The sequence below is a fragment of the Solanum lycopersicum genome, chromosome 9 (genome assembly GCF_036512215.1).
Source record: "Solanum lycopersicum chromosome 9, SLM_r2.1".
Classification (NCBI taxonomy): Eukaryota; Viridiplantae; Streptophyta; class Magnoliopsida; order Solanales; family Solanaceae; genus Solanum; species Solanum lycopersicum.
In genome coordinates this window covers 1,491,526-1,506,524 of record NC_090808.1, presented here as the reverse complement: position 1 = coordinate 1,506,524, position 14,999 = coordinate 1,491,526, and the positions used below count along the sequence as shown (strand labels likewise).

The 14,999-nt window shown below is 34.1% G+C and overlaps 1 protein-coding gene across 3 annotated transcripts; it reads right to left on the bottom strand.

The window, feature by feature from the left end:
- Positions 1 to 745: 745 nt before the first annotated feature.
- LOC101252919 (lipid phosphate phosphatase gamma) lies at positions 746 to 14,729 on the bottom strand. 3 transcript variants are annotated; one of them, XR_743082.4, is made up of 3 exons: positions 13,632 to 14,729; positions 1,223 to 1,256; positions 746 to 1,106 (listed from the first exon to the last, which is right to left on the bottom strand). XR_743082.4 is itself a non-coding variant. In XM_004246630.5 (2 exons), the coding sequence occupies exon 1, from the start codon at positions 14,318 to 14,320 to the stop codon at positions 13,649 to 13,651; it is 672 nt and encodes a 223-aa protein (XP_004246678.1). In that variant the 5' UTR covers positions 14,321 to 14,510; the 3' UTR covers positions 746 to 1,106; positions 13,632 to 13,648. The 3 variants fall into 3 exon arrangements, 2 of the variants coding, with proteins under 2 accessions (XP_004246678.1, XP_069145109.1); XM_004246630.5 differs by lacking the exon at positions 1,223 to 1,256 and having other exon boundaries at positions 13,632 to 14,510; XM_069289008.1 differs by lacking the exons at positions 746 to 1,106; positions 1,223 to 1,256 and adding an exon at positions 3,535 to 3,602 and having other exon boundaries at positions 13,632 to 14,504.
- Positions 14,730 to 14,999: the final 270 nt, after the last annotated feature.

Here is a 14,999-nt window from a genome sequence, read left to right as displayed (position 1 = left end):
GTATACGTGGCTTCTCATATAAAACTTTGCTCACGTGCTTCCCGCTTACTGATAATTTTTTCAATTTTGTGGTCTTTGGTGTTATAAAGGTTTGACGGAGTGGTAAATACTTATTTATTTTTAATTAAGAGATTTCATCTTCAAGTTTTTTAGTTACGAAATTACTTTTTTTAGGGAGCGTTTTACTTTTAATATAAAATTTTTCGATGCAAATTTGAATTTAATCACACCAAATAGAAAACCAAAAAAGATGGGGATTTTGGGCCAATTTACAAACAATCCATTAAGAAAAACCATTCTCCTAGATGGGCATGATAGGGTTGATATTGAATACCTTTGAAATCCAAATTTTTAATATTGTATTTTAGGTTTTATCAAATTTATTTTTAACTGACAGTTGATATTTATAAAAAAATTTTACTGAATATCATAGGTATAATTACATTTAGAATTCATATAAATGTAATTAGTTATTTAGATGTTGAAATTTTGATTAGTATATCTTGATTTAGTAAAGATCATTTAGTACCTGCAATAAAAGATAATAATCTTGAAATTAAATTTAAGATTAGCTTATGCAGAAAGTACGATAAAACAATCACATGAAAATTTGTTATTTATCTCATCCCATGTACCAAACGATCGGTAAGAGAGATAGACATGCAAGTAAATTAAAAGGAAAAACTACATAGAAAGCAAGCAGTTCCTTGCAATATGAGAGCTACAACTGTATGACCAGATGATATTTTATAAGACAACACACATCAGTATTTCAATATGAAGAAAAATCAGAATTTCTAACTAAAATTGATCCAAATTACTATATATTAAAACAAAAGGCAGCTCTCATCAAACTTTGACTATTTTTTACTCAGAACTTGCAAAGAGTGTAGGAGCAAGTACACTATAACTTTGTAACTACCTGTTATACCTTTTCCTTCTTGATCCATTTACAAACAGTTAAAACATAAATATCAGATCAAAACTATAAAGTTGTCCAAGTAAAGGAAGTAGCGACAAACGTCTAAGAAGTAAGTGAACCTCCAAACCATCAAATCCGAGTTGATCAAGCTGGTTCAACATCAAGTTTCACTCTTTCGAAATATCTACAACAGTCAAAAGGGAGAAAGAATCAAAGAACTCGCCCGGAGTAATGAAATAGAAATATTAGCATGAAGTTGGAGAGCAGTGTACTGCAATAACAAGTTCCATAAAGAATCACCTCATTCTGGAACATATTGAAGAGTCCCCTTGTACTAGCAAAATGAATTTGAAGCAGCAATTCGGAAAAGAAAAATAGCTCTTGGTCAATACACATCGATACATATTGCAATGGACAGATTATTACAAATGTATAAGGCATTGTTTAGGTTATACATTACAAAATCAATCTGGTGTTATATTGCATCTCTTATAGTGTGACAACATTTTATGCTTTCTTATATATCTGATGGATTACATTAAGGTAGAAGGAAGAATAGGTAATATATCGAGGCTACTGCATGTTATAATTTGTTAATAAACAGACATCTGAGTCTAACTCAACCCCAAAAATTATTTTATGAGGAGAGAATTGTCCAAGATCATATAAAGAAAACAAGATATATTCCCTTAACCAATGTGGGACACTTAACACTCTCCCTCCTGCTGCTGCATGCCCACAATGGATAATCTGTTATGTGGATGATATTGAGCGAACCAAGAACAAGGATGTGTTTGGCTCTAACACCATCTTAAAAAAATGAATAGTTGCTTTAAATCAACTCTAAAAGCTAGCTTATGAGGTGAACGTTGCTCAAAACCATACATAGAGAAAATAGTCTATTTCCTCAACTAATGTGGAGCACTTAATATGATTATTACATGCTTGTCTATAATTTTAAAAATCAAGTGTGACACAGTTTTATTCATATATTCACCTATGTATTCCCTTCCCTTTGCCCTGCAAGCACGAGATGAAGCATGATCCGCCATCTTTTAGAATAACTGCAGTAAAGATGCAAGCACGAGAGGTAGCATGCTCAACCATCTTTTAGAATAACTGCAGTAAAAGATGCGTCGAAATCCTATTCTAATTTCTCCATACTTCAATAGTCTTCTACCACCTTCAATGATGTCACTCCTGGCTATGTTCCAGAAACAATGAAATAAATCCATGCTGAAACCGTTGAGACCAGTTATTGTGTCTTCTTCGCAGCTACCAACTCCACTCATACTTTCTCCTTAGGAAACTCCTCACCATGGTCTCACCCACTCCCTTTATTGATGAATGCCCTTTTACCTATGCCTGCATCTATACTCTTCTTATATAATGGGATATAGAGTCCTAATTGCACCTCTCATTCCCATTATCCACAGGACGTTGTACAAACTACATCACATTTGGACAAAATTAAAAACAAATTCGTGCAATCAGAACAAGGCTGGAACCGGATAGCTAACTGTTATGTTTTGTGCTACTACACAAAATTGTATCACTCTCTAGAAATTTTCAAATCGCTAATCATTTGACTTCACCATAAGTAATACATTCAAGGCAAAAAATCTATCCACAAAGTCCAGCACAACTCACTTCAAATTATTTTTTGAATTAGTGTCATATATTGTTTCTTTCAAACTTCTATTCCAAATCAGTTTATAAACAGGAGTACAAAACAAGGTCGTCAAAGTACACATGTTAACAACATTTCACAAACACTTAATTGCAAAATGAGCATGCATTACGTATATCTCTCAGAATGATACTAGTACCATTTGGAGGAAATGGTGATGCAAACTTACGGGAGAAGCATGTGTAATTTCACATATTTCACTAATTCACTATACAAACATCACATAGAAGAAATGTACTCATGAGGCTACAAGTATTTTGAGAAGGAAAGGTTAAAATAATAAAGTAGAAGTCTTTCACTCCTTCATACTTGATCTAGAAATTTCTCCTCTGTGAGAAGTCAAGCAAGCCTCCCTCCAAAATTAAATCAACAGCCATGCATATTTATAGCCATTAAGATGTGAGAAGGAAAAGGTTCTCTAGAGAAGAGTTAAGTCATGTATAAAATACAAGAATGTACTACGTTCTGTATTAAAGACAAGGATGGAGGAACCATGGCACACTTAAGAGTCTAATAGGCCTTACTTAGAACTTAATGTGTCCTATACAAAGAGAAAAGTATCCTAATTTATGGAAATACAATTATTCCTTCACATTATAACTACTTGATTTGCTCTAGGTATTAGGGGTAAAGGTCTGCACACACTCTACCCTCCCTCCCAAATCCTACTTGTGAGACTTCACTAGTTATGTTGTTATATAATTACACATGTTACTCAAGAAAATATACTTCCTCTCAAGAAAAGAGTTCTTTAACTCGAGACATAATTCTTGCTTTCACGACCCACTCTATGAAATTTAAACGACCTAAAATATTTCAAACATAAACAAACTAACTAAAATTCAAAATTTAAGTTTATCTCAAACTAAACAACTTATTTTGTTAAAAACTACTCAAGTAACTAAAAGCAAATTTCAACAACCCTCGAATCTTAAAATGAAGGATCCTGACCTCTAGATCCGCACCCGTATTGAACACCAAGCTCGTGACCTACGGAAACAACTTTAACATTGCTTCAAATTTCCCCTTTCAAATTAACATTATATGTAAATTAAAAGAATTGTTATTTCTCATTTTTCTTTAGATTCAATTCAACATTATTACTTTGCCATTGCAATTGAATAAACAGGAAACAATTTTTGTTGGGATTCCGGGTAATCCCATGATAGATAGATCCACAACACTGAATAAATGTGACAATACAATATATGTGACGAATAGGCTCATAATGTAAAAACAATAAATGAATATGATAATACACGTGAATATCATAATATGGAAACATTAAACAAACATGACGAATAAACTCATAATATGAAAACACTAAAAGCATGCGTAAATACACGTGACAAATAGACTCCTAATGTGAAAACAACAAATAAACATGTCAATAAACGTGACGAATAGACTCATAATATGAAAACATTAAATAAGCATGACTATACACGTGACAAATGGACTTGTGCACCTATTATAAATTTCACAAGCATTGTACTCAAAATTGTTCAAGCTTATTTAACCAAAACATCTTATTTCTTCTTTAATTATTTGTATTCGCAATGAATGTAGGCAAAAGATTGAAATGAAATTGGTTGAATCTAAGGAAGCACACACCGTTACTTTCCCAAAACGGGAAAAAGGATTGTTCAAAAAACATATGAGAATTCAACTTTGACCGAAGCAGATGTTGGTGTTTTACTCTTTTCACCAAGTGGAAAACCATATTCCTATGGCTTCACGAGTAAAGATATAACTCATAATTTTTTAATTTAAAACTAGAGGATCGCCAAGGTGAAGGTGCTCTGTCGATGTGGGCAAATCAAATGACTTTAAGGCATTTGAAGAAAAGGAAGGTTATGGAGTTCTTGTGTAATTAAGAGTTGGTCATTTCATTTGTTTCATCTTTAGACTTCAATGATGTTGTGTTGCCTAGATTGGTAAATCAATTGAAATCGTTTATCGAACTAGTGAACAATGTGAAAGTGATGGATCTAAGAAAACCCTGGTGCACTCATTAGCGTTCTTTTATATTTCATTCTCCAGTGAGATTGATGCATTTTTTTTACACCACGGCTAGCTCTCTGTGAGATGGTAGGCATCGCTTTGACATGAGTTTATCTAATATCTATAGACATATTCAGGTGTACAAAAGTCATATCGAATCTGGTTTCAACCCTATCCACGTTTGTAATGAAATAAAGTACCTTATTTTATTTTTCGGGAGCACATACACAAATGGGGTTCCTTTCTTGTACAATACAAAATAAAGTTCACTCAGTTAAATTAGCCTTAGCGAATACTTTTCCAGATTCCACTTATTCCTTTTCTGGCTACAATCTTTTGCAACCTTGATTACTGAATTAGCAATGTAGATATTTGTGTAATAGTATATCTGAGTGAGGGTGCTCTTTTATTTCCTTATGAAGTTCTTCAAATGCCTCAAAGACATTTGATTTGCCCACATCGACATGATCACTTTCACCTTGGTGATCATCAAGTTTTAAATTAAAAAAATTATCATTATTCCATATCTCATAGATACTCGTGTGGAGCCATAGGAATATGACTTTCCACTTGGTGAAAAGAGTAAAAACACCAACATCTGCTCCGTCAGAGTTGAATACTCATCCGCTTTCTTGAACAATCCTTTTTTTCCTTTTTGAGTAAGTAATAGTGTGTGCTTCGTTAGACTCAATCAACTTCATTTCAATCTTTTGATTACCCTTTCCGACTTATCCGTTGCGAAAACAAATAATTAAAGAAGAAATAAGATGTTTTGGGTGAATAAGCTTGAACAATTTTGAGTGAAATGCTTGTGAAGTTTATAGTAGGTGCACAAGTCCATTTGTCACGTGTATAGTCATGTTTATTTAATGTTTTCATATTATGAGTCTATTCATCAAGTCTTGTCTTTGTTGTTAAGCTTGATTGTTGTTAGTCTTTAGTCTTCCATTTATTTGAGCCTTTAGGTGACAAAAAGGAAGGCTATGGAGTTCTTGTGTAACTAAGAGTTGGATTTTTTTTGTTTCATCTTTTAAGACTTTAAAGATGTTGTGTTGCCTAGATTGATAAATCAATTGAAATTGTTTATCAAACTGGTGAACAATGTGAAATTGATAAATCTAAGAAAACTAACTAAAATTCAAACATAAACAAACTAACTAAAATTCAAAATTCAAGTTTATCTTAAACTAAACAACTTATTTTGTTAAAAACTACTCAAGTAACTAAAAGCAAATTTCAACAACTCTCGAATCTTATCATGAAGGACCCTGAACTCTAGATCCGCACCCGTATTGAACAACAAACACATGACCTACGGAAACAACTTTAACATTGCTTCGAAGTTCCCCTTTCAAATTAACATTATATGTAAATTAAAAGAATTATTATTTCTCATTTTTCTTTAGATTCAATTCAACATTATTACTTTGCCATTGCAATTGAATAAACAAGAAACAATTTTTGTTGGGATTCCGGGTAATCCCATGACAGATCCACAACACTGAATTAATGTGACAATACAATACATGTAACGAATAGGCTCATAATGTAAAAACAATAAATGAATATGATAATACACGTGAATAGACTCATAATATGGAAACATTAAACAAACATGACAAATAAACTCATAATATGAAAACCCTAAACGCATGTGTAAATACACGTGAAGAATAGACCCATAATGTGAAAACAACAAATAAACATGTCAATAAACATGACGAATAGACTCATAATATGAAAACATTAAATAAGCATGACTATACACGTGACGAATGGACTTGTGCACCTATTATAAACTTCACAAGCATTCCACTCAAAATTGTTCAAGCTTATCCAGCCAAAACATCTTATTTCTTCTTTGATTATTTGTATTCGCAATGAATAAAAAGACCGGAAAGGGTAGGCAAAAGATTGAAATGAAGTTAATTGAATCTAAGGAAGCACACACTGTTACTTTCCCAAAATAGGAAAAAGGATTGTTCAAGAAAACGGATGAGTATTCAACTCTGACCGGAGCAGATGTAGGTGTTTTACTCTTTTCACCAGGTGGAAAACCATATTCCTATGGCTTTACGAATAAAGATGAAATAACTCATAATTTTTTTAATTTAAAACTTGAGGATCGCCAAGGTGAAGGTGCTCATGCCGACGTGGGCAAATCAAATGTCTTTGAGGCATTTAAAGAAAAAGGAAGGTTATGGAGTTTGTGTAATTAAGAATTGGTAATTTCGTTTGTTTCATCTTTAAACTTTAATGATGTTGTGTTGCCTAGATTGGTAAATCAATTGAAATCGTATAATTGAACTAGTGAACAATGTGAAAGTGATAGATCCAAGACAACCCTCGTGCACTCATTAGTGTTCTTTATTTCCTTGTCCAACGAGATTGATGCATTTATTTTACACCACGGCTAGCTCTCTGTGAGATGGTGGGCATCTCTTTGACATGAGTTTATCTAATATTTGACATAATCAGGCGTTCAAAAGCCATATTGAATTTGGATTCAACTCTATCCACGTTTGTAATGAAATAGAGTACCTTTTTTTTTCGGGAGCACATACACAAATGGGGTTCCTTTTTATGTACAAGACAAAATAAATTTCACTCACTTAAATTAGCCTTAGAGAATACTTTTCCAGATTCCATTTATTCTTTTTCTGGCTACAATCTTTTGCAACCTTGACTACTGAATTAGCAATGTAGATATTTCTGTAATAGTATATCTGAGTGAGGGTGCTCTTTTTGTTTCTTGTCCAATGCTTGTATTTCTTTACGAAGTTCTTCAAATGCCTCAAAGACATTTGATTTGCCCACATCGACATGATCACTTTCACCTTGGTGATCATCAAGTTTTAAATTAAAAAAATTATCAGTATTTCATATCTCATATATACTCGTGGAGCCATAGGAATATGGTTTTCCACCTGGTGAAAAGAGTAAAACACCAACATCTGCTTTGTCAGAGTTGAATACTCATCCGCTTTCTTGAACAATCCTTTTTTTTTCTTTTTGAGTAAGTAATAGTGGGTGCTTCGGTAGACTCAATCAACTTCATTTCAATCTTTTGATTACCCTTTCCGGCTTATCCGTTGCGAAAACAAATAATTAAAGAAGAAATAAGATGTTTTGGTTGAATAAGCTTGAACAATTTTGAGTGGAATGCTTGTGAAGTTTATAGTAGGTGCACAAGTTCATTTGTCACGTGTATAGTCATGTTTATTTAATGTTTTCATATTATGAGTCTATTCATCAAGTCTTGTCTTTGTTATTTAGTTAATTGTTGTTAGTCTTTAGTCTTCCATTTATTTGAGCCTTTAGGTGACAAAAAGGAAGGTTATGGAGTTCTTGTGTAACTAAGAGTTGGACATTTCATTTGTTTCATCTTTAAGACTTTAATGATGTTGTGTTGCCTAGATTGATAAATCAATTGAAATAGTTTATCGAACTAGTGAACAATGTGAAATTGATGGATCTAAGACAACCCTCGTGCACTAATTAGTGTTTTTATATATTTCAATGTCCAGCAAAATTGATGCATTACACCACGACTAGCTCTTTGTGAGATGGTGGGCATCTCTTTGACATGAGTTTATATAATATCTATTGACATATTCAAGAGCCATATAGAATCTGCTTTCAACCCCATCCACGTTTGTAATGAAATAGACTACCTTATTTTCTTTTTATCGGGAGCACATACACAAATGGGGTTCCTTTCTTGTATAATACAAAATAAAGTTGACTCAGTTACATTAGCCTTAGAGAATACTTTTCCAAATTCCACTTATTCCTTTCTAGCTACAATCTTTTGCAACCTTGATTACTAAATTAGCAATGTAGATATTAACTATACAAAGTCAATTGCTCTTTCGAAGTAAGTAATTCATGTGCATAAATCTTTTAAGTATTACTGACCACCATAACAACCTTTAAATTATAACAATAAGAGGCAAATGTATTTTGCATTACTAAACCATGCACTAGGAACACACAATTTGGGCATCAAACACAAAAAGGAAGAATTTCATCCCAGGGAAGTACTAATGTTCTTTGTCTAACTATTAAACCTCGTCAAGGCCAATTGACATGCACAGCAATCGCCTATCAAATTTTATGATGCAAAAATTTGATAGGTAAACTCAGAATGCAAGATCTTACTTGACCAAGCTTAACATCTCCACTGCTTAGATTATATAGCACATGAATTTTCCTAACTGCGGGCCCTATTGACTGGGTTCAAGCAATCAAAGCAGCCACTAATGTTTGAATCAAGGTGAACTATCTAGATCACACCCCTAGTGGACTCGAGTGCCATTTTATTTTTCTATAATGTTAATTCTATATTATGAACGAAAAGAAAACATGTGAAATAACTAGCTTTGTTTTTCATTTAAATGTACATTTTCTCCTAATGTGATACAAGAAAAAATTTGACAACTCCAACTCAATAAAACCTTATAAGATCATTTTAAACCTCTAATTATTTACATTTATTGTTACTTTTTAACCTTGATTAGCTTAAATGAAGTTGTTGAGCTAATTACTTCCCTTTTTTGACATAATCTTTATCACTTCCAGTGTTATTTTCTAGATTTTTTTTGAAGTAATATCAGCAAATGGCAATTGTATGCCCAGTACCATTAAATCCATAGTGCATACATTACAACGCACATACATTAGACCTATAGTTAAAGTATTCCATAAAAAGTACATATGTATTTAACATATTCCATCCAAAATACATAAGGTATCATTTAACACTTGATCTATCTCAGTACTAATTCTTGGATTGGCAATGCCCGGTCTCTTAACCAATTCTTGGTTCTTATTTCTCCTATATTGCTTAAACGCCATTAAGATCAGTCTTAACTTTCAATTGCATCATTAATATTTACTGTGAAGACTAGTACCTTATCATTACTTTACCTGAAGGTCTAACATCCTCTCTATCTTCACTAGGTAGAGGTAAAGTTGCGTATGCACCATCCTCCCAGACTCCACTAGTGGGATACACCGGGTATGTAGTTGTTGTTATAAACACAACTAGTCCAATTATTTTGAAATTTGCACGTCTGTCAGAAAGTAATTCCTTTTATTATTATTTTGGTAAATGTTGTTAGATTGAATTAAAGTTATCATCTGTTTGGATAATTGAATTTGTTGCCTGAGGTTTCTGATCAAATGTCTTCCAAAATTATCCGAAACTGGAAGAGTACATTCTATATGGTTATTAGAAAAATCAATTGAAAAATCAACTTATCAAATCGTTCCTAGCAACTTAGTAATATAGTACTTATTTTGGGATTGTGCACGATCCTTGGGTGTGAGATACGGGCCTTCAACTTAAGACGCATCATGCATTGGATATCCTTGAATCATGATGTGCATTGTGTCTTTCAATGAAAAAGACTTATGATGCTCACAGAGCGTTTTCCAAGTAGCAAGGTATATTATTGGAAAATAATCTAATTTACATCAATTGCTCTCGGCATGAGAGAATATGTCCTGGCGGCATGAACCGATGATCACAATAAGACTCGGCCTAGACCTATACATTTTAAGATCGGAATCAAGAGATGAGAGTTACATACTAACACTCTCCCTTAATTCGGCTAGTACGTAGCTAAGAAGGATAAAATAGCACGTTAACCTACAATCGAAGGAACTTTAGTTTCTTCATCACATCTTAGGTCATTGCAAGTCTTAATCAATTCACTATAAGCAAATTTGTCCATGTAACAACCTAGGTAGGCCTCAATATGCACAGATAAGTAGGTGCAACAATATGATGATTAAAAGTGATAAATGGGGACTAAATACACCAAGAGAAAACTTATCTCCAGAAACCTACAAATCATGGAGTACGTGTGGACTTAGTTAAGGACACAACAGAAGAATTTAAGGATCCGCATGGCAAAGGAGATGCTCCTAGCTGAACAAGACCATGTGGAAAGAACTCACTGAAACTTGATGTTTGCATTGTATCAATTTAAAGTATCTATGCTTTTTGGTATGCTTACAATTCTATCATTTTTAACCATTTGTGTTCCTTGATATTCTTCACAATTGACGAACTTTTACAAAAAAAGAGGCTATGGTGGTTTTGGTTCAATTCTATAAATTTAGATTCATAAATAGGAACAGGCTATTCCGAGTCGACACAGTTCTATTATGCAAGAGATAAGTTTTAAAATCTATGATAGGCCTTACGCTTTAGCTTCAAGTTCATTGGACATAATGAAGAACTTTTCTTGTGCTTTTGAGGGTGTGATCTAGTGGTCAATAATGTTGAGGAAGAACCATGATGTTCTAAGTTCAAATCCAAACGAAGCAAAAACACGAGTCATATCTTCTCATTTTCCTAAGCCTTGTTAGGCAGAATTACCTGTACTGGTGGGGAGACAGCAGGTGGCCAGTTGGTCAAGGTGCTTCTAAACTGACCCAAACATCACCATCAAATATAATATATATAAATAAATCACCATGGTTTTTCTGTTTGCCTTGTCCCTCTTCACTTATATATGTTGTCTAAATCAAGCTTCCCTCTATTTGGCATTTCATATACCTTTAAGTTTGTTTCTCAACCAAGGGATCATCTTGGAGGTCTTAAAACTTTATAGATTTGCACTGAAATTTAACTCTACCAACATCCCATCAGAAGGCAACTTCCCTTCATTCAACCATCTTTCAATCCACCATAATATCCTTTAAGATTCAAGAAAGTAACAAAGTAATTCCAAGATAGATGAAGGTCAAATTTCTCACAGATTCGACAAAAAAAGCTACTTTTGAGTACACTTTGTGTTAATAATGAATTTTCATTAGTTTGCAGTATTCATCCATAAACTAACATCACAGATGATCAATCTCTTGGGATGGAAAGGGTTCAGCTTAAGAAGAACTAAAGCAGAATACTGGGAGTGCAAGTTTAGTTATGTTGTTATGGAAGTGTGATAGACGTGGAAGTGCGGCTTGATACTTGGGAAATCCCTAAGAGAGTAAGTTCAAGTATATTGGGTCTTTAATCTAAGGAAATAAAGATATCGACGATTACGTCACACACCATATTAGTGCAAGGTGGATGAAATGAAGGCTCGCTTCCGGAGCCTTGACTGAAAAAGAGGTATAGCCAAAACTTAAGGATAAGTTCACAGAGTGGTGGTTAGACCAACTCTATTGTATGGGGCGGAGTTTTGGACAATCAAGAACTCCCAATTCAAAAGAAGCAAGATGCGGAAATGAGTGTGTTGAGATAGATGTGGGCCATACTAGGAAAGATAAGATCAAATATGAGGATATTCAAGGCAAGGTGTGAGTGGCCTATATGGTGGAAAAAATGAGGAAAGTGAGCCTGAAATGATTTGGACTAGTGAAAAGAAGATGTTTAGATGTCCTGATAAGGAGGTGTGAGAGGTTGGATATAGTGGGTGTGAGGAGAGGCAGAGGAAGACCGAAGAAGTGTTGGGGGGAGGTGATTGGACACAACATGGCACAACTTCAGCTTATCGAGGACGTGACCTTAGATAGGAGGGTATGGAGGTTACAGATTACGGTAGAAGGTAGTAGGTAGTTGAAGCGGGTTTATGCTTGGTGGGAGCCTGGGAGCACTGTGTATGTCATAGTATGAGTCCTATACATGCATTTTCCTTTTCGCTACCGTATTATTTCGTTGTTGTTACTGTTTTTTTCCTCTTAATTCCCTGTTCTGCTTGCGCTAATAATTGACATGTTTTCTTCACTGTCATGTTCCCTTTTATGTAAATTTTTTATTTGTTGCACTTGAGCTGAGGGTCTTTCGAAAATAGTCTCTCTTCCTCCACGAGGTAGGGGTAATGTATGTGTATTTTCTAGCCTCCCTAGACCCCATTTGCGGAATTATACCAGGTATGTTTGTTGTTTTAATATACAAACTAACATACAAAGTATTAGCAGGTAATGTTAGATAGACTACTTTCTTGATAAATGCAAAACTTTCCAACAAAAAATTTGTGTCATGACAAGATTCTGGAATATATAGACAACCGTGACTTCTTAAAACAGAACAATATTTTGTGCTATAACATGGAATGATTGACTTACAAACTAGTAACACACTAAGAATGATGTATACATTCAAATATCACCAAACTGATTAATCGAAAAATATAAACACTATTATGTTTTTCGATCCACTTGTAGTTCATTCACAATACGAACCTAGTCATACTTCAGCCACAGTTAACTATAAGAACAACACACTACAACAACTACAGTCAAGCCCAAACTTTTTGGGGCTGCTATATGAATCCTCAAACACTCCGGGCCACTTGGAGTCATTTCATTCCAAAACTCAAATAATAATGCGTACTTTTACACAAATGAAGGACAGGAAGAGGGAGGGTTTATAGGGCATTTGATGGTGCCCGATCACATGGTCTATACACCAAATTAGATATTTTATGTACATATTTCCTACAACTGATCTAATATCATCTGTTGGCACCTATGCTCCAAGAGGGCTAAATGGTGCACTTGGTTGAATGCTAAGTTATTAACATAAAGGAGCAAAGCATTAATTCCCACTTATACTTCCTTTTTATCCTTTTTTTAGTGGTGCAATCATGTTATAAAACTCCTAAATTCTCCTCTGACTAAGTATTCTCTAAGATAAATAGACTAAACAAAGTATAATAACTAAGCCTCATTTCCAATCAAGTTGGTGCCGGCTATAACAATCATATCACAAAACTATAATAATAACAACAACAACTAATATCAATCCCATACAGTAATATCTGTTATATGAATACTCAATATACATTCCACTCCACTTGGACACATTTCATTCCGACATCCAAATAATAATATGTAATTTTAGACAAAATAAAGGTTGTCTAAAATAAACAAATTACAACAACTACGCCTCAGTGCCAATCAAGTTAGTGTCTGCTATATGATCCACACTTCTACATTGAAGCTCATTTCACATCATAATCATCACCATTGTAACAAAAAGAACATAAATTCTCTTACCAGTGAACAACGAGTAATCAATCAGCACGCTTGTAGGACGGGTGTTTCTTCGCAGACCTTGCATTCTCATACTCAAATCTCAAAACATTAGGAATATGAGAAGTATCCTTAACATAAAAGAACCTCCCAAAAGCACTCTCTTCAATAGCAGGAAACAAACAACTGAGCACATTGTTAACAATCCAAAACCAACCCCCACCAAGCACAGTTCCCAAAGCAGCACCAGCAAACACCTGTGCAACCGTATGATAACCCAAATACACCCTCGAATACATCGTCAAAACCGCCATTGGCCAAACCAAAACAACAGCAACCAACAACTGATTTCTAAAAATTAGCCCCAATCTCTTATAAGTCAATAGAGTAACATACACAGCAAAGAAAAACATATACTGGGAATGACTAGAAGGCCATCCATGAGAATCACACATTTCAAGAAGTGCACAAGTTTCGGGTCGGGCTTGCTGAACAGATTTCTTTATAATTTCATTGATAAACTGAGAGATGATAAGCCCAATTGCAAAGAACATACCTTGAAGCTCTCTACGAAAGATAAAGTGAGAAATGAAACCACCAAGGCTTATAAATACAGGAACCAATGAAACCCAAGCCAAAAAATGGCCTAATTGATCCCCCTTTCGGTATCTAACATGGGTAAGTGTCACTGCTTTCAATGGATGATGAGACATTGAAAAAGATTGAATTTTTAGTCAGATCTGTGATGTGGGGAAGAGTAAAAACCACTGAGGGAACACCCTTTTGAAGATTATTGAGAATTGAAGTGAAATCAAGAACGGTGAAAAGGGGGGCAGATATTGAGTTGTTGAAGGAGCCAGAAATGTGGGAAAGACTACACAAGGAAGGAAGGTGGAGGTAGACAAGTGTTTGGAGATGATTGGGTGAATATATAAGAGTTCTAATTTTGACAAGTGTCTAAATTATTTTTTTTCGAAAATTTTAATTTTATTGTAATTCGATTAATTTAAATTTTCATTGCTTAGAATTCATAAAAAAGGACACTATCGATCATCAGAAGCCTTTTTTATTTCAGTGTTCGAAACCAGAATCGCTGATCAAAGGTTAAACAAGTGAATGAGCTCACGTTATTTTTAATTGATAAGTATATAAAGTTAAGATTAGTAAGTTGATTCGCTCGATCAAGTTGACATATCACATGTTACAGAGAAAAAGAATAAATATACCTCTGAACTTTTGAAAAATTGTATGTCAATAGCCGTCGTTATACTTTTCGACTATCAAAACCCTTGTCGTTGAATAATTAGAACAAATTTGCCCCTCGCACTGCTTTTCGTATATCAGAACACTTGTCGTCTAGGTAATAATCAATGCATATTTGCCCTTCGCAGT